The sequence below is a fragment of the Melospiza georgiana genome, chromosome 2 (genome assembly GCF_028018845.1).
Source record: "Melospiza georgiana isolate bMelGeo1 chromosome 2, bMelGeo1.pri, whole genome shotgun sequence".
Lineage (NCBI taxonomy): Eukaryota > Metazoa > Chordata > Aves > Passeriformes > Passerellidae > Melospiza > Melospiza georgiana.
The window spans coordinates 55595636-55622960 of record NC_080431.1 but is presented as its reverse complement, the minus strand read 5'-3'; the positions used below and the strand labels follow the sequence as shown (position 1 = coordinate 55622960).

The 27325-nt window shown below is 41.0% G+C and overlaps 1 protein-coding gene across 1 annotated transcript in view; it reads left to right on the top strand.

Annotated features, from left to right (window-relative positions):
- The first annotated feature begins 913 nt into the window (after window positions 1-913).
- Window positions 914-27325, top strand: part of ATP7B (ATPase copper transporting beta) — a 30666-nt gene continuing 4254 nt past the window's right edge. The window contains exons 1-18 of the mRNA XM_058044942.1: window positions 914-1239; window positions 8030-9257; window positions 10846-11073; window positions 12165-12328; window positions 13158-13319; window positions 14739-14815; window positions 15175-15349; window positions 15908-16141; window positions 16330-16421; window positions 16541-16668; window positions 17757-17911; window positions 18098-18232; window positions 19091-19285; window positions 20801-20983; window positions 22533-22731; window positions 23898-24044; window positions 25105-25247; window positions 27053-27256. Of these exons, the coding sequence (XP_057900925.1) occupies window positions 991-1239; window positions 8030-9257; window positions 10846-11073; window positions 12165-12328; window positions 13158-13319; window positions 14739-14815; window positions 15175-15349; window positions 15908-16141; window positions 16330-16421; window positions 16541-16668; window positions 17757-17911; window positions 18098-18232; window positions 19091-19285; window positions 20801-20983; window positions 22533-22731; window positions 23898-24044; window positions 25105-25247; window positions 27053-27256 (4098 nt within the window). The 5' untranslated portion in view covers window positions 914-990. The remainder of the gene's footprint in view (window positions 1240-8029; window positions 9258-10845; window positions 11074-12164; window positions 12329-13157; window positions 13320-14738; window positions 14816-15174; window positions 15350-15907; window positions 16142-16329; window positions 16422-16540; window positions 16669-17756; window positions 17912-18097; window positions 18233-19090; window positions 19286-20800; window positions 20984-22532; window positions 22732-23897; window positions 24045-25104; window positions 25248-27052; window positions 27257-27325) is intronic.

Sequence of the window (27325 nt, the reverse complement as noted above, 5' to 3'; positions counted from 1 at the left end):
AAATCTTATGAATGCATAAATGCATGGCCCTGTTCAGCAGTGCCTTCAGAAGTGGACTGCACTACTGTGGACTTGGGAACAGGAGATCCCCCTTACTGCATTAGCATTGTGCTGTGAATTTGCTCTGGGCAATCCCAGAGAAATAAATTCAGGCTTGGCTCAAGGCACTTCTAGTGGTGGTGCCTCTTGTATGCCTAGCTATCTAAATTAGATGTTCCTGGTGTTGCCCTGAGAATTTTAGGAGAATATATTTTATTTCTTGCCTTTCTGGCATTAATTGCTCATTTAATTTTGTTTGGTTCACTGCTTTTAGTAAAGCTTGCTGATGGTGAAGAGGCACATTTTAGAAAGTGTAAATATTGTACTCACTCTTTTGTTTTCCCTCTTGGTACAAAGAATGAATGTTCTTGTGCCCTGAATTAATGAAAGACCTTTGGTCTAGGAGCCTTATCTAATTAAGTAATCGTGGGCATGTTTTCCATGTTAGAAGGGACTTCATTTTATCCAAGAAACCCCCGATAATTTCATGGAAGGAGGAACTGGAACAGCGTTTTCCCTGTGCAGGAGCTGTGATTGTGCACATGGCCGCCAGGATGCCTGTCTGTGTGGGCTGGTTACACGCTGGCTGCTGCACACAGGTCATGTTTGAGCAGCTTGTGAAAGGCAGCCTTGGCTGAGCCTGCTGCAGCGCCGTGTGCAGAGATCAGCAGTGCCGGACGCAGTTGGGAAAGCACCAGGGATGCCAATTGGTGGGAAACATTTGAACTGGCAGGGAGAGCAGGTAGCTGAGTGCAGCAAGCAGCCTACATAAGGATCACAGGTTGCATCTGGGATTTCCTGATGAATGCCTAATAAGCCCATGGATTAGAAGGGCAGAGCTCTTCAAGCTGTTGTAAATGTAGCTGAAAGAAGCGCGGCTTGGAGGACAACAAATAACTGCTCTCGTGAAACTTTTTTTTGGTGTTGCAATATTTAAAGTCCAGAAAAATAATGGAGAGAAAACTGGACAACAAAATGAAAAAGGAACTGTCCTACTTAGCTACTTTAAATGACAGAAACATATCCTTGGTGTCTATTCGTAAGCAGCAGGCAGCTCGTGATGTGCCTGAACTACTGATTATTGGTGAAAAGTCCAAGACGGCATCGCTGGTGAAAGCAAGCAGTAACTTGCAGAAAGAAGAGAAACTTTTGCAGAGTTACTCCATGGGAATGACAGAAGTCAATACAAATGAAAGGCAGGTCAGTGTGTGTATGTTTGTGTGCATGTTGGGAGGGAAGTGGTGTTTCTGAACTGGTGAATTTAAAACAAAGCATGTTGTAGCATGGGTTGTATATTTAAGGAGGTTAAACCTTCTTTATCTAAATTTTCTCGATCCCCAGCATGGATGCCAGCCCCATAACAAGGAGTACAAATGCAAATCCTCTGGGGATCCTCTGAAAACAATCTTTGAAAGAAGTTGTTAATGATGACTTATGCTGTAGAGGCTAATGAGCATTGCTTTAGCTCCACCTCTAATAATGCAGAGTGGTGATTCTTAGGAAGGAAACATAATAGTATTTCTCCTTTTGAACTCTGATTGCTCCAGTAGTTTGAAGAAGCTCATACTAGTCTGGAGTAACAGAAACTGCAGAAACATTAAAAATTCCTTATTGTAGGTAAGTAGTTCATTTGTATCTAGTAAGTGGGTGCTAGTGAAGCTCTTGATACATACATCTTGCAACTTTTAAAAAAAATTCAGTGTTGTATATAACTGTGGTACTTTTGGAGATTAACTCCTGTGGTGAGGAGACTTAGAAAGATCAATGCTGAAAGAAATATGATGAGGTTTATGCTTTTAAAAGAGTTTTGCTGTTTAAAATGTATGTACACTGGAGTAATGTAGTTTGGCTTAGTGAATAATGTGAATATTTAAGGAAATAAACTCTCAGAACAAAGCTCAGTTGGTTGGAGCATGGTACTAATAATGCCAAGGTGGTAGATTTGCTTCCTGTGTGAGCCATTTGCTGAAGAATTGGACTTGATGATCCTTGTGGGTCCCCTTCCAACTCAGAATGTTCTGTGATTCCGTGTGTTCATGTTCTTTGAAACTGGGTATGCTTACAATGATTCAAATAGTGTCAGACTGGAATGAAATAACAGCCAGAAGAGACCAAATGTACCTGAAGGCTTTTTCTGCCTCGAGTTACTTCTTGTATTCTAAATGTTTGCTAGAAAACAGTCATGACATAAAGGACTTCGTTCTACCAAAAGATCTGTTCTCTGTATTCAGTTCACTGGGGTATATATGCTGCTTGTACTGGTGCTGTGAAGAACATCACAAAGAAGTTTGTCTTGTTTTAATTCTAAATTAGAAACATTTCGTTTACATCAAGCTTTTCCCCTTTCCCATTAACGAAACTTGGTTTACACAGCTCCCTTTAATTTAAAAGTGCCTGTTAAGGTCTCTGAGGTTTGTTGACTACAGTGTAGGTGTCATTTCAGTAAGACTGGCTTCAGCTGCCTAAATCTTTCCCTATCATCTGTACTGTTAGAGAAGCCTGATCCCAGGTGGGAAATGGCAGTCCCTTGGCAGAACCATTAGTAAATCAAGTTAGTATTTTGGAAACAAAAGCTTTATAAAGGCTGCTTTGTAGTAATAATCTCATTGAATCTTGATATTCAGGTTTAGAAGGTGTTTTTATCCTCATTTAAGACTCAGGGACTGTTTGAAAAATAACAAATTGTAAGTAGTTACTGGATATAGTAGCTACTGACATTTGTTAATCTTCGTTTGGGAGACGAGGGGAGAAAGAACAATGGTTATGATCTAATACATTTAAACAATATGCTCTAATGAGATGTGCTGAAAAATGTTAAGGAGGATGAGGATTGAATTTCTGGCTACTCTGTGTGCCAGAGTGCTGCTGTTACTGGCAAAAAATTGAAGACTCGTGACCTTTGATGTTTTTGTGGCTTCTCTGCCCTCATTTTGTTGTTCACTGTCTGCCTGTAATAAACTGGGAAACTTCTGAAGCGTTTAATTATTAGTGTGTGGCTTTTCAGTTGTGTGCTGCTGCTGCCTGAATCCAAAGCCATGAATCAGGCAGTTGTGAAAGAAGGAAGTAGGGAAGGTAAAACACAGATAAGATAATTCTTCAGCAGTTGGGCGCTCAAAGGTAAGAGGGCAATAATTGATTTCAGCCCACAGAGGTACAGGGAAAAGAGCAGCCCAAAACTTGAGGACGTAGTGGATGAGAGGTGCAGTGACCTCCAGCATTTGTGGATGAGCAGGCAGGGAGAGGCAGAGGGGGAGGTGCTGAGTGCGCCGGGCCCCATCTCCTCCCCGCTGATTGCCTGGCATCACTTTGAGGAGCCTGGTGCTCGAGGTTTAGGATGTGAAAGTTGCCATCCCTGCAGGCCAGGCAACGGAGGGCAGGAGAGCAGTGCCAGAGAAGGGGGGAGAGCCTTGCTGGATGAGCTGAGAGGAGCAGTGCTGTGCTGGATCTTGGATGCTCAGGGGGCTGTGGAGTGTGCTTGTCACAACCTCAGCCTTGTGCTGCAGAGGCCAGGAGTGTTATACTGGCATTTTGGAGGTGGCTGCACCTCTTGGGAAAGGGAAATGGGTAGAGGGATGTCTTTCCTGGTGACAGGCCACCCCACAAGGTGACCATGAAACACAGCAATGGAGGCAGCATGGGGACTCAGCCAGGGGTGGCTGGTGGTTTCACAGCCAAGGCAGGCACAAACCTTGTTGAGTTCACAGCCATGATGTTGCATCCATTCTCAAGACATGGGTCACCATGCGTGCATTTGTGGGGGTCTTACTCAGTGCCATGGTTTCCATGTCTTTGGGGTTTTTTCTGAGTTCAGTTGTTTTACTCAGATTTATTATGTATCCCTTCACTGCTTGAACTCTCAGCCTTTTCATTTTTGAATGGGAATATCCTAAAGAAGGAGCCTGCTTTGGGGCACCATGGGTCAGCATGATGCCTCTAAGGGCAGCCCTCAATGGGGCGAGTTTGCCCCACCAGCCATACAGACCATGGGCTAGGACTACCTTTCCCAAATGAACCTGCCATGAGCTCTGGATGCTGTGATGCCATGAGCTCTGTGCCAAACCAGGGCTTGAGACTTGGTGCTTCCAATCCAGCAGCATCTCCCTGCCCTGATCCACCTCCATGCTTTCACAAAAAGTTAGTTCATCCCCAGGGCATATTCCTTTTGGATGGTCTTCTTCCTGCTGTCTGGAGGGAGTGTGAAAGGAGAGCATGAGCTTCTGCCTCTTCCAGCTGTTCCCAAGCCCTGCTCTGGCCCAGGACAGGCATGAGTGCTACAACTCCTGTCTGGGATATGAAGGGTTGTTCTTCATGCCTTGTTTCTTGCTTTGAAATCCTCATACTGGGACTTGGGCTTCAGATGCCACACTCCTGCACATTTGCTACTCATCTTGGTTCTGGTTCAGAGCTTCTCCTGTTGATGCAAGTGTTTTCCAGCCAGTACTTGTGCTTTCTTTAAAGCTGTCTCCATCTACTACTGATTCTTTGTCAATGATTCCTCAGATTTCTTCAATTTTTTTGTGTTGGTCATATGAGCTTCATAACTTTGTATCAGGTTACTTAGCTTTCAGAGTAGAGACTTGCTCTGCTCTGCGCTTTTAGTTCCAACTTTTACATGCAGAACAAAGGAGGGAAAGAATTGGCATCATTTCCCATGTAATTATTTGCATATTCTTCACACAGATACTGTAAAAATATGCATGAGGCTGGTAGAGCAAACAGACTTGGTGTATACCTGGCCTTAAAAGTGAGCCATTCTCTATTGGTGTGGAGACAAAAGAGTAACTACAGCCAGTTCTTTCACACATTCCCTTCTGGATGTAGTTAGATGCATTTCCATTATTTTGTTCATGTTTCTCTCTGGGCAGAAAAAAAGAAGAAGGAGCAATGCCTGAGACTCCCAAACACCTTTTTGGGCATTTTTTGTGGTGATTGTTTTTCTGATCCTCTTGCAGGTAGTGTCCCTGAATTACCATGCAGCCTCATAGATGCCATTTTATGTGTGGGTGTCAACTGGTATGAGGAAACCATTTTCTGAGACCCAGCATGTGCCTGAGGAAAACTATGGTCACATTTCTGTATGCCTCATCTTTGTGTCCTTACATGAATCGGCTGTTTTCCTCTTGTCTGGTGTAGAAACACTCTTCTTGCAAATACACACCTGTATGTATTTCTGCCTATACTGTTTCTGGGGTTTTTAAAAAATCCATTATAAACAGTACTAAAGGCTTTGTAAATACTTTGTTTGTACCTGTGCACATTTCTTGGTTTTGGGGGTAGATTCTTCAATGTTTTGGCACTTGTGTGGGTTTTTTAAGGGAAAGAAGCTTTTAAATTTTCTTATATCCACATCCCCTCTCTATTTTTTCCTTGTCATTTAAAAATTTGTGTGCAAGGATTTTTCTCCTGCAGATCATAAACATCTGGTTTCGACAAGTAGCAAACAAAATATTTTTGCCAGTTCTTCTGAATGTTGGGATAGCTTTTTATGCACAACAAAAAACAGTGTCCAAGTTTTGAAGTTTCTGTGGCTTACAATGCATTGAAATAGTGAAATCAGTCCTTTCTTTTATGTTTTTCAAAAGACTGGATAATGAGAAGTACCCTCTAATCTTTTTACATGATTAATTTGAATTACTTTTATGTCACAGGGTACCTTGTAAAACTAAGACAGTGAGCATGGCAGGGGGAGGGAACGCAGTGGAGGACATAAAGCCTGTGATGGTTCCAGAGTTTCATCTGCAAGAGGTGGCCAGACAGACAAGTGAAGCAGAGAGTGGAGGATGCTCATCTCCTCCATTTGTGCTCTGTTTCACCAAAGGATGCAGAAGGCAAAATACCTTTGTCCTGCAAACCAAAGTACATACACAGAGTGAGCTTCTGTGACTGCAGATTGCACTGAGTGTTTTTGATAAGAGCAGGCCACTGTGAGCAGTGTCCTTGGGGGACTGGGGACAGGGAAGAGGGGATGACAGACAATGTTCACCTAATGCTTCTTATCTTCTGTGACAGGCAGAACTGACAAACAATGCGAGTTTGAGTTTAGGCCGCGTTTGAAATGTGGTGGATGGGAGACTGTTTTCAGAAGGGTTTTTTTCCCATACACAAGGCCAGGTTATTATTTCTAATTGTGGGAAGTCACAACAATAGGAGGACACAAGAATGGGGATGTCCTGGTTGTCTTTGTGTGGTGCTTAAACAGGGCACCACCTTCGCAGGGAAGTCTGATTAACTGTTAATGCTTTGTTTTGAAAGGAGGTGCTTGTGGCATATTTCCTTACATGCTGGGGATTTCACGAACTTGTGGGAGGGGAAGTGCAAGGAGAACAGTGTCCTGGGTGCTGCCAGGCTGGTGGGGGGAGGAGGCAAAAGGGGATGCCAGGTCTAAAATATTCCTGACTCTTCTTCCCCAGCATCCCTGGAGTGCAGCCATGAGGCCAAGCAGAAGAGGGGGAGCAGGGGAGAGAGTCTGCTGTCAGGATAGTTGAGGGGCTGCACCACCATCTTGAAGAGTTGAACTTGCTCATTCCTCCTCCTGTTCTAACAAATACAATATAGAAAATTCTGAAAACAAATTTTTTGTCTTAAGTTTTTTCTGGTTATGTGGCCCCAGACCTCATTATTCCCAAGCTGTCTAAGCGTGAAACAAAATCAAGTTAATGAATTTTGAATACTGCATCAAATGAACTGGATGCAGTCTGGTGTTACTAAGCAGCCTAAATGCCTCTCATTCATGCTGTGGTATTGAGAAAGAAGTTTTCTTGTGGGTCATAGGAGCAGGATCTGCAATACTGAGAGTGATCCAGTGGGCCCTTCTCCAGGCTCTCCCTGCAGTAATGCCCAGCATCAGCTGTTTTATTGAATGTCAGAGAGCCCAAGGCTTTGCAGGCAAGAGAATAGTTTTATCCTAGTAGCTTTCATCTAGATCTCTAGTATTTAAAGTTGTCTTAAATCATGGACATGAATTTTCATGTTCTTTCCATGAAATCTGACCATGTAGGACTTGTCCCTGCCCTTTTCAATCTTTCTCATCACATGGCTTCAGCAACTGGAGCTCTCAGCACTTGCTCTGTAAGAAGCATTGGCACTTTTTTTTTTTTTAAATATTTCATTTTCAGTTGAATTGAGTGCATTCAGCTGTAGAGTTCCAGTATTGCAGAGGCTGTGATCTGACTGAGAGGCCACTTCTGGCTGGCCTAGTTCAGTACTGGCCATCCTGAAAATCAGTCTTGGATGAACTCAGTGAGTTACTGTAGCACAATTTATAGTCCTAGGTGCCTCACAAGTAGGTAAATAAAATTAAACTATAGTGAAAATATCTGCTTACAGTTCTGTGTCTTTCAAGGTCTTTGTTAGATACAGATTTCAGGTTCAAAGGATTGTATACTAAATGCAGACAGCCCAGACATTTTTGTGTGTGCATATATCTTTTCAAATACCATGCAGCTGACCCTCCCTGCACCAACTTGTTTCAGGCTTCTGGAAAAGTCATGATTCTGTTTTCTTGGGCTTTTTTGTTTTCTTTGTTTTGGTTTGAGCTCCTCGTGGGAAATAGCAGGTTGGCCAAACTGGGCCAGTTTATGACCTTTCTGGAGAGGCAGTGAGCACACTCTGCTGTGACCCCCTGTGCCAGTGACAGTGTGCTCTGAAGAGCAGCTCAGGCTGTGTGATGGAAGTGTCCTGTGGCTGCAGAGAACTCAAGTTTTAAATTACTTGGTTGGGGTAGGAATATTGAGTCAATTCTGCTTTTATATCCCTAGTCAGGATTTTCTAAATTGCTGCTCAAGAGACTGTCAGAAGCCTGATTCGTCATCATGGGCATAACTCACTGGTGATATATTCAAAGTGTAAAATAATGTTGGAAAAGGTTTTTGCCATATAGACTAACTTGAGAGCACTTCTAGTATGTGCTTGAGAGCATATGAAGACTGTTTTTGCTTTTACAGAGCTGAGGATACATGTATTTATTTTTACTTTTCTGCTTTCTCCTTAGGCTTTGTCCAACATCGATTCTCCTCCAGGTTGTGAGCTGAAGCCTAAAATGAGACATAATTTTGCTTTCGATAACATGGGCTATGAGGCAAGCTCTGAAACCATGCCCTCTCCACCTTCCCAAGAGCATACTGTGGTAGTCAACATTGTGGGAATGACCTGCCAATCATGTGTACAGTCGATAGAAGGCCGAATTTCCAAGGTGAAGGGCATTTTGAGAATCAAAGCCTCCCTTGAACAGAACAATGCTGTTATCAAGTATCGGCAGTCAGAAATAAGCCCTGAAGAGATTTGCCAGGAAATTCTGGATATGGGCTTTGACGCCAGCATAGCAGAAGAGAAGTTGGCAACAGCAACTGCAAATTTGCCCACCTTGAAAGAAGCAGTAGCTAAGCTTCGGGTAGAAGGCATGACATGCCAGTCCTGTGTCACCAACATTGAAGGAAAGATTAGGAAACTGCACGGTGTGGCAAAAATCAAGGTGTCACTTGATAACCAAGAAGCAATTATTGCTTACCATCCTTACATCATTCAGCCTGATGACCTCAAGAGACACATCAGTGACCTGGGCTACGACTGCACTATTAAAAGTAAATCAGCCCCTTTGAAGCTGGGTTCCCTTGATCTCCAGCGCTTGCAGAATGCAAACCCCAGGGAGACACCTGCAAATCTTGAGAGTGATGGGCTGGATCCGCTGGTCCCCGTGATGGGTAGCACAGCAACAGTGACTGTACAGATAGAGGGCATGCACTGCAAGTCCTGTGTCAGAAACATCGAAGGAAATATATCAGATCTTCCTGGCATAAAAAGTATTAAAGTGTCTTTGGAGCAAAAATGTGCTGTGGTACAATACAGCCCAGATTTAATCACCCTGTCAGCTTTGCAGCAAGCTATCGAATCCCTTCCACCTGGAAACTTTAAAGTAAGCCTCCTAAGTGGTTCAGAAGCAAATAAAGCAGCATCTCCCTCAGGTGCTTTCACATGCAATGTCATCAGACAGCCACCACAAGGCACGACACATGTGGCTGTTATTAAGATTGATGGCATGACCTGCAATTCTTGTGTACAGTCCATAGAAGGGGCTATATCACAGAGGCAGGGAGTGAAGAATGTAACAGTTTCTCTAGCTGGCAGTACTGGGACGATACACTATGATCCAGCTGTCACTAGTGGAGAAGAGTTAAGAGCTGCCATAGAAGACATGGGATTTGATGCTTCTGTGCTGACAGGTAACAGTGTTTTTTCTTCTGTGGGTAGCGTGCCAGGGTGGGTCATACAAGGTCTGCATTGAGATTCCTTTCTGGAGAGAAACACTTAAAGCATCGCATTGACATTGTCTCTTCTGAATGCCTGGCCTGATCTGACCTCACTTAGCAAGGGAGAGAGGTTTCAGCTGTAAGGCACCTTGTTTCAGCCCTTAATAACTGCAGCAGTGGGTGTAAGAGCTGAGTTACATTATGAAGCCAAAAGGCCTGAGGTACGAAGCCAAAAGGCTTGAGGTACAAAGCCTTTCAAGTAGCTCATCCCCTTCCCCCCTGAAGTAGGCTTCCTCCTATGTCTACAGGCTGCTTTAAGTAGATCTATCAAACCAAATGTTTACATTTATGTTCCAGAATACTAAAACTTACAAACTTCATGAAGTATCATTTAAAACCACTTTTTACCTAGCTAAAACCCCCTTTATATGTCTTTAGCCTTTGAAGTTCATTTCTTCAGTACAGTTCAGTACTACAGTACTGAACTTTATTTCTTCTTTTTGCCTGCCTTACTTCACTAAACCTTGCTTTAAGCAAGGTCAGTGGCAAAATACAGGTACTCTTTGGGGGGAACAGCTGCTTTTGCATTTCAGTTGCATCAGTGTATGCATTTTGTACATGTGCTCAATGTTTAAAAAGTTGTTTTGATGCAGAATCTCCTCTCTCACAAATTTTGAATGTGGCAATTTTCACCTGCCTCAACCAAACATATTTGCTTTGAAATACCTGATGCAGTTTACCTGAAACTAAGTAGTTTGATCACAAAAAACTACATCCTATTCACTTCTCTCATGGGTCCAATCCCTTTGAATCTGTGGTACTACTACAAATGAGGAGGGCCCTGTATGTGGTGTTTAATTATCATTTGTTTGGTTTATAATTTGTTGGTGGGAGAGTTCCAACTCCATCTGGAAAAGGAGGGACCCCCCTGTGTTTAACCTGTTTGGAAGCAATTCCTGCTCCTTCACACAAACCTCTGCCCATGGGAGGTAGTTTGTGAACACAGCTGGAGTTGTTGTGTGTCTGTTCAATATCTGGCAAAGAATAAAAATGTTTGCAAGGGGCCTGTTTGTGTTCAGGTCTATGGGGTGCTTCCAAGACTCATTTTGCAGTACTTGCAGTGTGAATACTGTGCCATAAAGAGAACCCTGTTGAGAAACTTGTTTTCCTTGTTTGAGATGAATTTATGTGAGTCCTGCATAGATGGCAACAATGACAGAATGGGTATGACTGGACTCCATTCTCTGTGCTGGATAAGGACCCTCTAGATACCAATATATCTTTATCAAGTGGAGGTAGCTGACAGCTCTAGGCATTGAAATTGGAAGGAATGTGGAAAGCTAGTTCTGTAGAGTTAGATGGTCATGGAAGTGGCACTGGTGAATATGTATTTTTGTAAGCATGGTAACAGCCTATATTATTTCCACATAGAGACCAAGGTTATTGTGTCACCTTCCAAACAACTGTGAGTGTTTGTGTGGTTGATAAATGTGACTTGTTTGTACTTTTGCGTCACCCAGTCACACTGTGAACAGCTCAGTGTATTGTGCATTTATTCCAGACACCGCCCCTGGAGAACACAGGGGCCAGCCTGATGCCAGCAAAGCTGCTGTGCAGCCTCGAGCTCCAGAGCCTCCTCACCAAGGCAATGCCTCAGATGCTCTTCCTCACCCTGATGGGTCAAACCAGCTCAGTAGAGCCACAGAAGAAAAGTGTGTTTTACAGATCACAGGAATGACCTGTGCATCGTGTGTGTCTACCATTGAAAGAAATTTGCAGAAAGAAGATGGTAATAAATTTAAGATTCCTATAATGAGTCTAATGATAAGGGATGATGGGATGGAAAAGATGTTCTATGAGATTAAAAGAAGAGGCTGTCATACAACATCTGGAAGTTAAATAGTGTCTTAGTGCTAATGTAACTATGTCACTGTTTAACTATCCTATTGCACTGGTGGGCAAACATCATGAACATACTTGTAAAAGGTTGTAAAGCGATAAAAAAATTCAAATACATCTGAAGACAAGAACAGAGAAATTGTTATCATTTAGTTTTCAGGGCCTTGTTGGTTTACAAAGCAACCCATCTTCTCCAGAGCCGTTGAGAGCTGGGCATGCTCGGGCGTATTTACACAAGCAGGTGCAAACAAATGTATGGCTCCACTGCCAGGGTGAGCTTAGGCACAGTGGTGTTTACTGGTCTAGAAGTCTGCAGGCTGGGGCTGCCTTTCCTCTGGCCATGTAGAAGATTAACAGATGAGCCTTAGCAATGTCTGATTTCATTTGTGTCAGCATGCCTTTGGGGAGTTTTGATTATTGATTACTCTCTCCTCAGTCTCCCAGTGGTGGTCTCACTGCCTTGATTTAGAAATCAAAAAAAGCATTAGCTCTTCAAAACAATTTTTTTTTTTGCCTTGTGATCTTTATGTTTTGATTTTCAATTTTAATGTAGATTTCTGTGGGCTTTTATTTATTAAAAAAATGAGGAGGGGTGAAGGATAGGAAAATAAAAGGTATAGCATTGTGCTGCAGGGCTTGTTTCAAACTACAATCTAGTCTAGGGCAGATCTTCCTGCAGTGGATGTAAAGGTTTCTTCCAAACATCCTTTTTGCTGTTAGATCACAGCAAAACTCACCTCCTTCCCTGTGTAAATCTTGCAATTCCTCTCATTGCTAAAGGGAGACTCAGTGTGGCTGGGTCTCTGTAAAAACTTTGCTGTTGTGACTAGACAAAAACACTAGAAGGAGGCAGAGAGAAATCATTAGGCTTATAATACCTCTAAGTTGTTACAGTCCTCACTGACAGTCACTTGTAATATTTTATTTTTCTTTCCCTCAAAGGAGCTACATTACCTAATGTTTTTGCTATTGCCACTGCAGGAATTGTTTCAGTGTTGGTAGCACTGATGGCAGGTAAAGCAGAGATAAAATACAAGCCAGAACTCATACAGCCTCTTGAAATAGCACAGCTGATCCAGAATTTGGGTTTTGAAGCTACCATCATGGAAAATAATGCAGAAACAGAAGGGCAAGTGGAGCTTCTTGTAAGTCATGTGTGTTTGAAATTACATGTTTATTATGGAAAAGTTGGGTCTGGAAGACTGATTTTCTTGCAAATAGCTTTGCTTGAGCAGTTGTGGCTTCGCAGCTCAGTTCTGGCTGGTGACACTTTTTTTTAATATAATTGCTGAAAAGACAAAATCAACTTGTCTTAGAAGGACCTATCCAAAAGCTCTGAAATAAAAAGTGATAGTTCCATGTACTGATTAGACTTTTCTTAGCAATCAGAAATGAAACAGAAGTTTTCCTTTAAGGCACTTCAGTACAGACTCTGTGTAACTGAGAATTTGTCAATAAATATGCATTGCTAATGTTAAAGGCTTTGCATAGAGGTCTAGGAGCTTTGAGTAAAATCAGTAAAATTAGTAAATTTCTTATTGAAGGATGGATTCCTCAAACAGTAATTTTTATTCTCTGACAGATATTTACTGCAAGACAGAGAACATCAGTCTGCTGCTGTGTTAATAGATCACAAAGTAGTAACATGCCTTATTGAAGCCACAGGAAAATTCAAGAGAGATGAAGTTACACATGCAGAATTTGGCTCTGGCAATCTTGATAGAATCAAATTAGTTATACTTCTACAGTTAATAGCATGTCTGAGTATTACTATGCAAATACATGGCTGTGACTTTATCTGCTGTTTGCACAATTTTGTAATAAAAGTGGATAGTTATGTTCTCAGCTTTGTATCATTTAAGACAGTTCTATAAAACCTTTAAAACCTTTATGCTGAGGCTTTGTCTCAAGTACACCCACAAATACTGGGTGAATGTGGGGGATTGCTAACTACCTAAAATTGTATTTCTTTAGATTACAGGGATGACTTGTGCTTCTTGTGTTCACAATATTGAATCCAAACTCATGAGAACAAATGGCATATTCTCTGCCTCAGTTGCACTTGCAACTAGCAAAGCTCACATCCAGTTCGATCCTGAAATTATTGGACCTCGAGATATTATAAAAGTAATCAAGGTAGGCTTTGGAAAGTTTTTATATATGGACAATTACATGGTGAAACTTCGAAGGAAATAAAGCAGTTGATATTTGAGAGGTTTCACTGATTTTGTAGAAGCCATAGTTATTGCCATGTTTTTATGCTCTTGTGGTGAGGCTGCTGTGTTCCACAGGAATGCATAGGCTCCCAGCTGTTACTCTAAAAACACACACTAGAAACTACAACATGAACCTTTTTTTATCTTTACCTGGCAAAAGTGTCATATATTAATTTCTTGAAATTCTGTGTGTACAATCACAGTTAATTCAGTGAGGCGTTGATAATTTAGAAAAAAAGTACTTCTTTCTCTTGACAGTGAAAAAAGCTGTAAAAGAAGTTTTACCACAGCTCATGCCACAAGCATTACATATCTCTGTACACGCTTGCATTCATCCCTGCATCTTTTTGAATGGAAACAGACTGATATTAAATGAAAAAATTCTGGTTTACCAGTAATCACAGATCATAAGATGTACTGGTATGATGGCCCAGATGTGGACAAAACCTTTTTCTTTTCTGTCCCACCAGAAGAGAGGAGATCATACTGTATGAGGTGCATGCAGTGAGTAGTCAGGAGGACAGCAGAGAGTGTTTGTCTTCCATGCTCTAGAGTATTTACTCAGAAAAGAGCTGCTAGACCACAGAACTGATGCAGCTGCAGTTATTAAAATGTTAACTAGTAGACTGTTCAGGCTGGCAGAGTAGTTCTCTAAAGCATACTTTGCCACAGAAGCATTTCATGATGCAGGTAGGAAGTTTAAGTGTTCTTGCAAGTGTGCTTTGGGTTTTTGTGTGTTTGGGCAGGAGGCATGGTTCTACTCCAGTAACTCACCCAAGGGACTCAAAGATGGATTTTTGCTTGGTTTTGTTTCTGGGCTGCTTTGCCCTGCAGCTTGTTGTCCTCGGGCTTAAACTAACTTCAGACACTTTAATTTTCAACTTCAGGTGTATTTATTAAACTGTAGTGTTAGGGACTTGCTCATAAGGTTGTCAAGTTCCCAGTGGCTTGTGCATTTTAACTTACTTTGTTGTATGTCCCATATCTCTTGATTATTCCAGTGGGGGTGAAAGGGCACATATTTTTCTTTAAGAGGAGTGGAGTAGAATTCCACCTCTCAGTGGCTCCCTGTGCCTAAGAGCTTGGACACTTACTGCATCTATACACTGTTCATGTATAGGCACCAGAAGTCCTTTGCAGTCCAAATTTTGACTACCGACTGGAATATCCTCTCATTTTGGCAGAATCAAAAAGTAAATGAATGGTTGGAATTTATTAAACATGGAACAGTGTCCTTTTCTGACATTTCTTCTAAAAATAGTGTAATTTAAATGTGTTTTAAGTAATATGGTTAGCTTCATCGAAACTAACTTATCTTCCCTTCCGTTTCAATGAAAAGGAAATTGGCTTTCATGCTTCTGTGGCTAAAAGAGCTCCAAATGCACATAACCTGAGTCATAAAAAGGAAATACAGCAGTAAGTATTTATTTTCTCTCTCACTAAAGAACATGCCTAGATCATATCTTGTAGCTCTACTACCCCCAGCACTCTTCCCAGTTAATTAGATTATTCTTGTGTAAAGCATATTTAATTTTACCATTCGCCATTTGGTTCAAGTACTTTTATTGCTTTCATTAGTTTTAGTATTTAACTGCCAGAAGTCTATACAGTTAAACATGTTGCAGACCCTGAAGTTGTTCCAAAATACTGGATCTTTGCAAATATCCAAAGCTGTGTGTTAGTACAGTGCTAATAACCCCAGCCCTGCACTACCAGCACAGCTGGGCCTGAGTGGGGTGTAAAAAACCCATGGATTTACAGTTTTTCTTTTTCAGGTGGAGGAAATCTTTCTTGTACAGCCTAGCGTTTGGTATCCCAGTTGTAGTCTTAATGATTTATATGCAAATACCCAATGGTGAAGACCATGGGTCTAAGGTGCTGGAACAGAACCTCATTCCTGGATTATCTATTTTGAATCTTCTCTTTTTTATCCTGTGCACTTTTGTTCAGGTATGTCCATACTGCTTCCCAGGGGTCTGCTTTCTATTCATCTCCCATTTATGTGATCTGATGTGATAAAGACAGAAATGGAAAGATTGAGTGGATTAGGCCTGCCCTCTTGTCTGTACCACCTAAGCAGAACAAACTGGCACTTTTCTTTTTTATCCTTTTTGTATTTATTCAATTCATAGCTCTTCCTCCTGTCAAAGTTGCATCAGATAATTACCAAGTGGAGAAGGTAATATTAAAATAAAGAGATGCCTGATCATCTGCAAACTAATTGGCTAGCTGTAGGTAAATCCTTTCATTTTCTCTGCCTTGTGTACTTTGCATGGCTGAGGAAAAGGATGATATTTGCTGGTTTTGAGAACCAGGAAGTGTGAATGAGAGGATGTCAATGGAGTCAATGGAGTCTCCTAGTAGACCTGAAGTTGTATCAGTATAAAATTTTCTTGGGTCAGCAATGCCTTCCCTTATGTACTGCATGGTTTTAATTCTGCTCTGGCAGTATTATGTACTCTGTGGTTACTGATCTCAATGTGAGTCTGTCCCTGCTCACACCAACAGTTCCTTGGTGGATGGTATTTTTATGTACAAGCTTACAAGTCCCTGAGGCACAAGACAGCCAATATGGATGTGCTCATCGTGCTGGCCACGACGATTGCTTATGTGTATTCCTGCATGATCCTGATAGTAGCAATCCTTGAAAAGGCAGAGAAAAGCCCCGTCACTTTCTTCGACACTCCTCCCATGTTGTTTGTGTTCATTGCGCTCGGCAGATGGCTGGAACACATAGCCAAGGTAACTCATCTTCACACAAATGTTGTCTATTTATGACAGGAGTAGAGTAAACTATTCAGAGGAATTTTGAATTCAGCTGTTTCTGGTGTAGTCTGTAAGATGAAAGGTTGTTTAGAGCTCATTGTGTTAAGTACATATCGGGATTTATATATCTCAACGTATCTTAAGCATTAATCTCTGTTTTTTAGGGCAAGACCTCAGAAGCTCTTGCTAAGCTTATGTCTCTTCAAGCCACAGAAGCCACTGTGGTGACTCTTGGACCTGGCCACTCTATTGTCAGGTAAGTATTTATTAATCAAATTCCCTTTAGCCTGCCTGGGTCACAGACTAGGCTTGGTGCAGTTAACCTGAAAGCTGATAGCATAAGTAACCTGCCTGTTCTGCACGTGTCTTTTGCAGGGAGGACCAAGTACCTGTTGAACTGGTTCAAAGGGGTGATATTATTAAAGTTGTTCCTGGTGGAAAGTTCCCAGTGGACGGAAAGGTCATTGACGGCAGTTCTATGGCAGATGAGTCTCTCATTACTGGTAACTTCCCTTGCCTTACACAAAGAAGTGAAATCTTCTGGAACTCTTTATTACAAGAAAAGAGAGCAGACCCAACCCAAACACTGCTGTCTGAATGCCTCCCACAGCCACAGGATGCTGTGTCTTAATGGATGCTGTGGCTTTGTAAGCTTGAATTAAAATCCTGCATCTGTGCACACCCTAAAAAATGGAAGGTTTTCCACTCAGTCTGGCCACTTACTAACCTACTGATAGGATAGGTAGAGTCATAACACTGTTGTCCTTATTCCAGTGATCTGGCTGGAGTTTCTCCTGGAATGTATTTGTAGAGGTGATACCTTCTCAGAAATAAGTTCTAAAGGATGATGTGGAAGTCTTGATGAGATGCTGGAGTTTGTATGACAGGGCTCTCTCAATGAGCAAGGAGGGAGAAAGAAAGCCTTGAAATTTCATGTTTATTAAGGGTCACAGGACATTTTTACATCTTCTGAAATTTTAATTTCATTTTGTAAATATAGTAAGGATTCAATGCATTGTACAATTCTTATAAATAAAGTAAAAGATATAAAAATTTGCATTGGCATTGGATTACTTGTTGTAGTTGGGAACAGGGACTCTTTTAGCTTCAGGGAATCAGTTGTTATCACTACCACTAAAAATAGAGAAAATAAAGATGTTCTAGAGCTAGTATTCATGCAGAGGTAGCAGGAGAACAGGAGCTTTTCCACAGAAAAACTTTCTGGTCTTTGAAAACTCAGGGTCATGGAGATAAAAACAGATTTCTCAAACTCCCCTTGCTATACAAGGTGTTACTGGAGAAATTCCTAGAAGGACTTTTTCCAACCAATGTGTTCCTTGCCCTTTTGGGGGATGGTTTACTGAAAAGTTATGATCAAGGAAACAGCATTTCCTTTGAAATTAATCCTATAAAAAGGTTTATAAAAATATAACACTACCTATCTCTGTCTTCACCAGTCAGAGATAGCCAGTATGTGATTTCTGGTCATTATTGCATAGCCTACTGATTTTGCTAACATAGAATGAGCTGTGTGCTAATGGATTATGCTTTTAGGGGTATTGGCTCATTTATTCTTACCTTTTCTTTCCAGGGGAACCGATGCCAGTCATAAAAAAGCCTGGGAGCACAGTGATTGCTGGTTCTATAAATACATATGGCTCACTTCTTGTTAATGCAACTCATGTTGGTAGTGATACCACTCTGGCACAGATTGTGAAATTGGTGGAAGAAGCTCAAATGTCAAAGGTAAAAATAATGGAGAAGAAAACCTTGATCCCAGCTTTTGATTGAATAATAAAAAGATTATATGTTTTGATACTTGTATACTTCAGCAAACTGTGTTTTTCCAGAACTATTGTGTATTTTCATCAACTCTGCATATTTATGTGTTTCAACCACAAACATGCAAATAACCGGGTTTATTTTTTATAGGCACCTATCCAGCAACTGGCAGATAAATTTAGTGGATACTTTGTTCCATTTATCATCATCATTTCAACTGTGACATTGATAGCATGGATCACAATTGGTTTTGTAAACTTTGATATTATTAAAAAATATTTTCCTGTAAGTAGTTTTATTATTATAACTGGATTTTTGTGTTGGGATATCTTCCAATATAATTAAGATGCTTTTTCTATGTGGGGTTTGATGTTATAATCACCCTGAGAGGAGCTCAGTTGGTTAGATAATAACGCCAAGGTTGTGGGTTCTATGGGCCTTTTACTTTAAGAGTTGGACTTGATGATCCTTGTGAGTCCCTTCCAACCCAGAATATTCTGTAAATACTTCTGTTAAACATGGTGTTTTCTACACAGAGCAGATAATGATGCTATTTAAAATCTCTCTTCAGGTATAAATATATTTTTGCATTTACCCTTTAGTTCTGTGTGGGGTTCTTACAAATGGAAATTATTCACAGCATTTCTGGACTAAACATTATCTATAGCTGCATTGCAAGGAGCTGAGCCATTCCTGTTATGTCTGAAATTTTTGTGGGCATTCCTGTTTCTGATGGCAGATAGTGGTTTTGGCTTGAGAAAGAAGCTGAGCTTCTGTTATCTTTAGGATGTGTATTTTCTATGCTCAGCAACTGGGGGGGAGTCTGTGTATCTGGAAATAGCATTCTCCTTTGCTAAACTTTAAAGGAAATTCCCACAAGTTATGTGACATCCGGGAGACTCAGAGCAGAAACAAACATTTGTATGCTTGAGCAGCAAAAAATCTAGAAAATAAACAATTCATAACATTGACCTTTCTTTAGCATTACAGTAACAATAATAGATTGATTTCCTGTACTGAAGTTTTCCAGATAAATGTGTTTCCTGAAATGACTGTGATTGATTGTACACCTATGTTATCTGCTGTCGGCATTCTTACATATCTTTCTTTCATTTTCCCCCCGTCTCTTCCCTCTTCTTGCAGAATCAGAGCAAAAACATTTCAAAAGCTGAAATAATACTGAGGTTTGCATTTCAAACCTCAATCACTGTGCTGAGCATTGCATGCCCTTGCTCTTTAGGCCTGGCTACCCCCACAGCTGTAATGGTGGGCACAGGAGTGGCTGCGCAGAATGGAATTCTCATCAAAGGTGGAAAACCCCTGGAAATGGCACATCAGGTTAGTACAGTTCATTCTGTACTTTTGTAGCTTACCCAGATATTGCTATATGAAATATAATAATTCCCCAGGAAATTCTGCATGTTCAAAGAAAGATGGTGGAAAGTTGTTCCTTCTTTTTTTTTTTTTTTGGTCTTTTTTTTTTTCTTTAATTGATTGCTGCTCATTGAGATTAAGAAGATAAAATGAACCTTCTTCAAAGTAGTCATAGCAAAGTGTTGAGAGCCAACATACCTTACAATCTCATGACTGTGGGTTTGATAATCCTCTTCATGGCAATCTTCTTCATGCTAATCCTCTTCTGCAAAAGAGCCAATAATCCAGTGAGTTTTTTCTTTCCTCTGAGATCTTTCATGAAATGCATATTGTTAATGATCTGTAGTTAAAAATTTTAAATGAAGGAAAAAAAATAATTATTTGAAGTTGTTTTAGTGTATAGACAAAAAAGACAGAAGGGAGGCAGAAAAAAACCTTCAAAGACACAAAAATTATGCAAAGAGGAGGAAGAGGTTGAAGCAGAAAGAGGTTTGACATGTCCACAGCCACTGAAAAGAAAATGAATCAAAACCACACTGTGATGGGCTATATTAGACATATGCAGAACACTTTAAGGAAGGAGGATGGTAACAGCAAGTTAATCAGACTGATAATTCTTGTTATTACTTGATCACAAGTTTTTCCAAGGATCATAAGTTTTTCCAAGTCTCTCGGAAAATATAAAAAAGACTGCTAATTAAGGCTGGAAGTTTTTACTTTTTGGATCCAAGCAAGGCTATGGTCAGGGCTTTGAAAATTAGGTGACCTCTGTGATTCTGCAAGGTTGGTGTGTTGGTTAGTTGGATATGGAATAAGTGCCTACTTTGCTAAGTTTGTGGAGTTTGTGTTTCTTTCTGCTGTGTTTATGATTAGGATTTATTTTATCTTTGAGTTCCAGTCTATGTGGGGCTGTGTTTTTTGCTTCATTTCTGATTCCTCAAGACCCATTGGCCTGGCTGACAATTGATGGCTGAATTTGGTGAATAGCATGACATCAATTTTGCTTAGGTTATTGTTTCTTGAACTTCTTGCACCCTTTACATCTTCTTTATGACCAAAACACTTCCGGAGTACCCTTTCCTCAGTGTCATTGTTGATTAGAACTGCATTCAAAAAGCCCTCTTTGCATCACATACCTTGTGGTAAAAGTGATTAAGGTGCCATTATGTGACTCCTGCACGTGAATGCATGTTCTGTCCTTTGTGTATGCATCTCAGTCCTACACTGTTGCCTGGAATCCTGATATGGACACAGGATGATCTTGTAGCTTTATGAGGAATTAATAAGAAAGCATAAGGAGACCTGCTGTACAGATAATTCAAGGTACCTAGAGGAATCCCTGCTTCTGTAGATTTATTCTGTCTTTGTGTGGCTATAGTCAACTGTTCATTAAAGTCTTGACTGTATTTTTGTGCCATAAACATACCAGCACCCCTGCACTTGCAGGGTTTAGGCAGTAACTGTGTTTCTTTCTTGCAGATCAAGACTGTGATGTTTGATAAAACTGGGACCATCACCTATGGAGTTCCTAAAGTCATGAGGGTGCTTTTGATGGGAGACACAGCTGTGCTGCCCCTGAAGAAGGTGCTGGCTGTTGTTGGTACAGCAGAGGCCAGCAGCGAGCATCCTTTAGGAATGGCTGTCACTAAATACTGCAAAGAGGTACTTAGCCTTCCTATTTCATCCAGGGCCTGAAGGCATCAGTGAAAATGCAGCAATGTTGTTTAAAATGATCAGGTTCCAGAGGAAAGAGCCTGCCTGAACAGTAACAGACTGGAAATCTGGGAGATTGCATGGTGGTGCAGCTTGCTCTGGACATTACCAGACAGTGTTTATCTAAGCTGTGCTTTTCTGGGAACAACGTGGAGTTCTGAAGGAAGATCTTGCTAAGTTTATCTTGAACTAAAGAGAAAATAAGGAATATATGCAGGAGGAATACTTATACTTAAAATAACATCATGAAGCAAATGTGTGTGATGACATTTATATTATCTGACAATAGTCACTTCTATTAGTCACTTGCTCATCTGAATAAATTAGCTTCAAAAGGCTTTGAAGCTTGAATATTAAACTGTAATATTTGCGAGTTTCACAAATGAATTGATCAATGACTCAAGTCTTTGTAAATTTTACATGTCCTCAGAGGTCATTTATATATGTCATATGTGCCTCAAGCTTCAGGGAGAAGTAAAACACGAGTCACAGTGAAAATAGGAAGCCTATGTAAATAAACAATTTATGTCTGCTAAGAAAAATCATTAATTGATTTAGGGAAAAATAGTTTTAAAAATATATCAAATTTGCTAGATCTTTCAGTGATAAAATTTAGAAGTAAAAACATAAATTTAGAAGGAAAAAGAGAATTTAAGCAACAAACCAATTCCTTTCCAGTGTTTTACATTTTTAATTTAAAATTTGTTTTAGTACCCTGACTGTTTTGTAGTCATCCCATGAAGAAGTTATTACTGGATCATGGCTTATATGAATTGTAATGCTATAATGTTGGCTGATGTTCTTACCTCCTGCCTTGTCATCCCTGTGTTTTAAGATCACTGAGAGGTACATGTAGTTCCAGCTTTCAGAGACAACCAAGAATAACTTATTTACAAATTAATATTTTCTCAAATTTTTTGTAGCTTGTAGGGTCCTGATAATCCCTTTATCTCATCTTGAAGGTACTCACTGGTATCTCTCCCTAAGTCAACAGAAAAACCTAGTTTCCCTAACATCCAGACAGATCCCTCCAGGAATCAGATACAGTTTTTCACTGTACTCTTACATATCTACAAAAAGGTCTGATCCACCACAGGCAGATGTCTGTGAGGTTAATTAGAAGTTGCCTCATTTGTAAGCTGAGTGGCTTAATGTTGAAATATTTCTTTTTCATTCCTAGTCTTGGCTAAAGTAATGAACCACCAATCTAATTTTTTCATCCTTGAACTACCAGAAAAAGCTGTTCTTTGTGGTTTGCTGCTGCTAGGGCTGAGGCCTGGCTGTGATCTGTATGGCTGCCCCTTTCTAGAAGTCTAAGCCACAGCACACCCAGAGCATCCTTATTTTTAGTTCTGTGCTACTGATACTCCAGGCTAGTTTTCAGTTGGTCAGTCATTGCCAAGGGGAGGAATGAGGCCTCTTTTTGGCAAGAGTTATCTAATGTTTGTACCCCACATGGGCAGCACAGATTGATGGTGGCCTCTGGTTACATCTTCAGGAGCTTGGCACTGAGAGCCTGGGGTACTGCACCGACTTCCAGGCAGTCCCAGGCTGTGGTATCAGCTGCAAGGTCGGAGGAGTTGAGGCCGTCCTTGGCACAGCTGAGGAAGCTCCCAATAAGCTGGATGCTAACAGGACTGGGGACAGCAGTGCTCCTCTGGGAGATGATGGAGTTATCCCACTCTTGGAACCACAAGGTAAGTGATTATCTGCCCTGTGCTGCCCCTGTGCCAGCTGCAATGAACCAACAGCACTGACCACCTACCAGGCTATGTGCAAAAGAAAGGTGGACATGGGGCAGAAGAAGGCAAAGAACAGGAGGGACAAAAATGTGCTTTAATGAAAATTGAAGCTCTCTCCACAACTCTTGATCTCTCTCTGCAATTCAGAAACTTAATTGAGAATTAGATATAGTGATGAGTACTTGAAAATTCCATACAATACATGGACAATAAAGGCATACCCAGTAATGTTCCTTTTGGACAGAAAAATGGTCCAGCAGACAGCAAAGTTTGCATTATCTTCCCATTTAAAGCAGTTGCTTTTAACATATATTATCTTACTGCAACTTTTACATCCTACTCTTAAGTTCCATATTAACTTGGACCTTTTGTCTCCTATTCATATACCTCTCAAAGCACTTAATTAAAAAAAAACAAACAAACTCAAACCTATTCAGCAGATGCAAAACAAAATGTGCTATATCTGAAAACTTATTTTAGTGCCTGATAGTTTTGATTAGGCCAATAAAATTCAGGTGTGTTTCAGATTCTCTGGATGCCAATTTGCTATTTTGTAGTGTAGGAGAGAAAGAAAAGGTATTTAAAGCCTTCCTTAAGAAGCTCATCAGTTCTCTTCAGAAGGCTGTGGTGCTCTTGACCTTTTTGAGAAAGCTCTTAGAAGAATTAAATAGAATGAGAACTTCAATCATCAGAACTGTGCCATTTGTGAATGGTGCTAATGTAATATTTTCTCACCTGCTTATATGGTTCTTGTGAAGTTGGATTGGATTCATAATGAGGTGCATTGTTTGTTAGAACTACACTACTTTTTTCTTGTCAGAAATAGCTTTTATATTTGAAAGTCATTAGTTGTGAGAACAAAGCAGGATGGCATTAACTAAATGTGTGTACTGTGCTTCTTCAGAGAAACAATGCCAGCTGACAAAGGCAAACACGAGCAAGTGCTTCCATTAACATGACACAGTTTTGTGTGTAAAGAGGCACAGACTGAGTCTTGACAGAGAAAACTTTTATCAGGCTGTCTTCAGGCAGTGCCTCCACCGAACTTGTCTTCCTCAAACATCTCTGCTTGTGTACACTGCTTTTGAGATGCTCATTTTTCTTTTTGTCTGTGCACAAAGGTCCATCAGCTTCTCAGAAATACTCGGTGTTGATCGGAAATCGTGAGTGGATGCGACGCAATGGCTTGAATATTGCAAATGATGTGAATGATGCAATGACAAACCATGAAATGAAAGGACAGACTGCCATACTAGTGGCTATAGATGGTAACTGCTCTTGCTTTGAGTGACTTAGCAAGTATGAGTCAATCCTACTGCAGAACAGATGAAAACAATCTGAAGCAGTTGATCACTGGCTTAGTGTTAAGAAACTACTAATCTTTTAGTGCAGAACTGCTTGTATACTGTGAAGTATCAAGGTGTTCTTAAAAGAAGCTTTTACCACTGAACGGTGTTTATGAGGTTTTGTTGTGTAGGTTTTTATTTAAGAATTAATTTCTGTACCCACTGTTGTCTAGGATCATTGTTCAAACAAGCAGTGCCAATATGGTGCCATGTCCAATTCTTAATTTATATCAGTTAAGGATCATTTACCAACCTATCACATCACTGGTTTCAAAACATGCATAAATAAACATGCATGAATAAACATGGTGGCTCATTAGATCAGTCAAATGAGTTTTGCCAGTGGGGTTCTGTTCTTTACCATGCAAAAAGAGATCCCAGACAATACCTTGATATGAGAAATCATTACGATGGTGACAGATTGCCAGCACACCTGTGATCTTGAAATGAGGCTAATGATTCATTTACTGAACAAACATTCTTGGTGCCCCTAGAGAGCAGTTTTGAAAGGCATTTACCTGTGAAGGAAGTATGGATGCACCTTTGAGCCAATGTACTGGAAGGCAGATGCAAGACTTCTCAATGAAAGTAATTAATTCTAGTAGAGATTCCACCCTGAAAGACTAGGAGACATAAAACCAGACTCTATATGCTTCCTCTTGGAGGAGTGGCTTTAACATCTGACCTGAGCAAAAATACCAACATTTTCTCTGACCAACTATCATATTTATCCATGCCATAAAGCATAAAAGTCAGGCTTGTTTAAAAGCTACTTTCCTCCTCATCTTCCTAATCCCTAAATATCTGAAACAGGGAAATGATAAGAAGAAGAGACCATAAGTGAGAGAGCTGCAGACACAATGTGGCTCAGAATGTGCTATTTCACAAACTGCCACAGTGGGATGGAGGGGGAGCTCTGTTCCCTTGGTGCCACTTTGCCTCCCGCAGCTCTCTCTGACGGAGGGCGTTTCCATTGGTGCAGGTGCGTTGTGTGGAATGATCGCCATAGCAGACACTGTCAAGCAGGAGGCAGCCCTTGCTGTGCACACGCTGCAGAGCATGGGAATAGACGTGGTGCTCATAACGGGGGACAACAGGAAAACTGCAAAAGCCATTGCTACTCAGGTATCTGCTTCTCTGTGGTTCAAAAAGCTACATGATGACGTTCTGGAACTCCTGCTTGCCCCAGTGAATTTGAAGCAGGAGCTTCAGTTTCCCTGAAACTGTGGTTTCCCTGGATATATTAAATGAAGACAATTTTTTCTTGAACTGGATTGAAAATCAGGTCAAGTGCTATGGCACAGTAGAGGGCAGTGGCTATGTTAAGATCCCACTGTAGACATGCAGTCAGTACTTCTCCAGAGTAATGAAGTTTCTTGCAGTAATTGGTTGCTGAACTGAAGTCTTCTGTTTCCCTTCATTGAAAGGCAGGCCTCTTTGGTTAGTGATCCTTGAAGATCCAGTCCTGGTCAGTCAGGGAGTCCACAGTGTGGATTTTTCATTATCTTAAAGGGTAACATAACAATATGAATTATTGCTAAGAAGCATAGCAGTCTAAAGGAGGTTGGGTTCATATTTTTCCCCATGGCAAACTATAAATGAAAAGTCAGATTCTTACTCTACCTTGCTATGTTTCCACCCTCTCAATCTTCCTTTCCTTCTTTCCCTTTGCATTGGTCTACTTCTAACCTCTTACCATGTGCCACTTTACTTTCCTCAGGTATCCCACCACACAGCTGACTCAGCCACCACTGTGCTATGCATGCTCTTCTGTGCTCTGAGGTCTGTTTTGTTTCTCCATGTGATGCTTTAATCCTCCTCCTTCTGGCTTTTACACTTTTGCTTTTGTGTTCAGTTATGATAAAGTGCTTTCCCACCCAATTTTCTTCATCAAAGGAAAAAAGTTTTCAGAAACAAGCTTGAATTTATGGTTCCAGGAACAGAGATGAATGTTCTAAACAAGCTTATTTTGTGTCAACCTACATTTTCATTGAATTTTTGGAACATTCTTTACAATGGAAAAAAATTATAAACAGTTTTTGAAACGTTTTAAAATGTTACTTTTTAAAAGGTTAAAAGAGAGCTTGTATTTCATATGTTGAAAAGCTGTTTCTGCCTGGTGAGGCAGCCAAACAAAGGGCATTATCCCAGCACTATTTAATATACTCATCTGTTTTTCTACTACAACAGTAGAGCCATTGCTAGCAACTCCACACAAGTTACCATGTGGATGGGTAGAAGCACTTAGCCAGCCATTTGCTTCATTTTTATAATTTCCCTGAGACCTGCACTTACTTCTTGTCTCTGCGTTTCCTCTGCTGTAACTGCTTGATCATACATGGTTCGTGTGTTGCATTATCTGCTTGAAGGCCCTGCAGAGGGATCTGCACAGCCTGGATTGATGGGCTGAGGCCAGGTGTGTGAGGTTCAAAAAGGTGAAGTATCAAGTCCTGCACTTGGGTCACAACAGCCCCTGCAGCCCTGCAGGCTGGGTGGGGGCAGAGGGGCTGAAAAGCTGCTCAGCACAAAAGGACCTGGTGGTGCTGGTCAGCAGCAGCTGAACACGAGCCAGAGTGTGCCCAGGGGGCCAAGAAGGCCAATGGCATCCTGGCCTGGATCAGCAATAGTGTGGCCAGCAGGAGCAAGGGAAGTGGTGGAGTCACCTCTCCTGAAGGTATTTAAAAGACAAATCTTTATTGCTGGGGCAGTGGAGCTCCAGAAGCCAAGCAGGGCTTGATGTGAAGGGCAGAGTATGGTTTGCCAGCATCTCTGCTATAGGAGGGTGCTGTTATCAATCCTGTTCTTATGCCAAAGGTATGTTGCTCTTCAGTTTTCTGTGTAGCCTGCAAATGTTGACTTCACCAGAGTCAGTTTTCTTCCTTCCAGCATGAAGCATGTCACCAACATGGGCTGTCTTTCTTTGTACGTAGGTTGGGATCAAAAAAGTCTTTGCAGAGGTTCTTCCTTCTCACAAGGTTGCAAAGGTCCAGGAGCTCCAAAATGGAAAGAAGAAGGTTGCAATGGTTGGTGATGGAGTCAACGATTCCCCTGCACTAGCCAAGGCTGATGTTGGAATTGCAATTGGAACGGGCACCGATGTTGCCATTGAAGCTGCAGATGTTGTTCTTATCCGAGTGAGCACTACAGTTTTGGCCTGTCCGCTTTTATCACTCACACTCCTCATTTTGGTTTAGTTTTCTGAA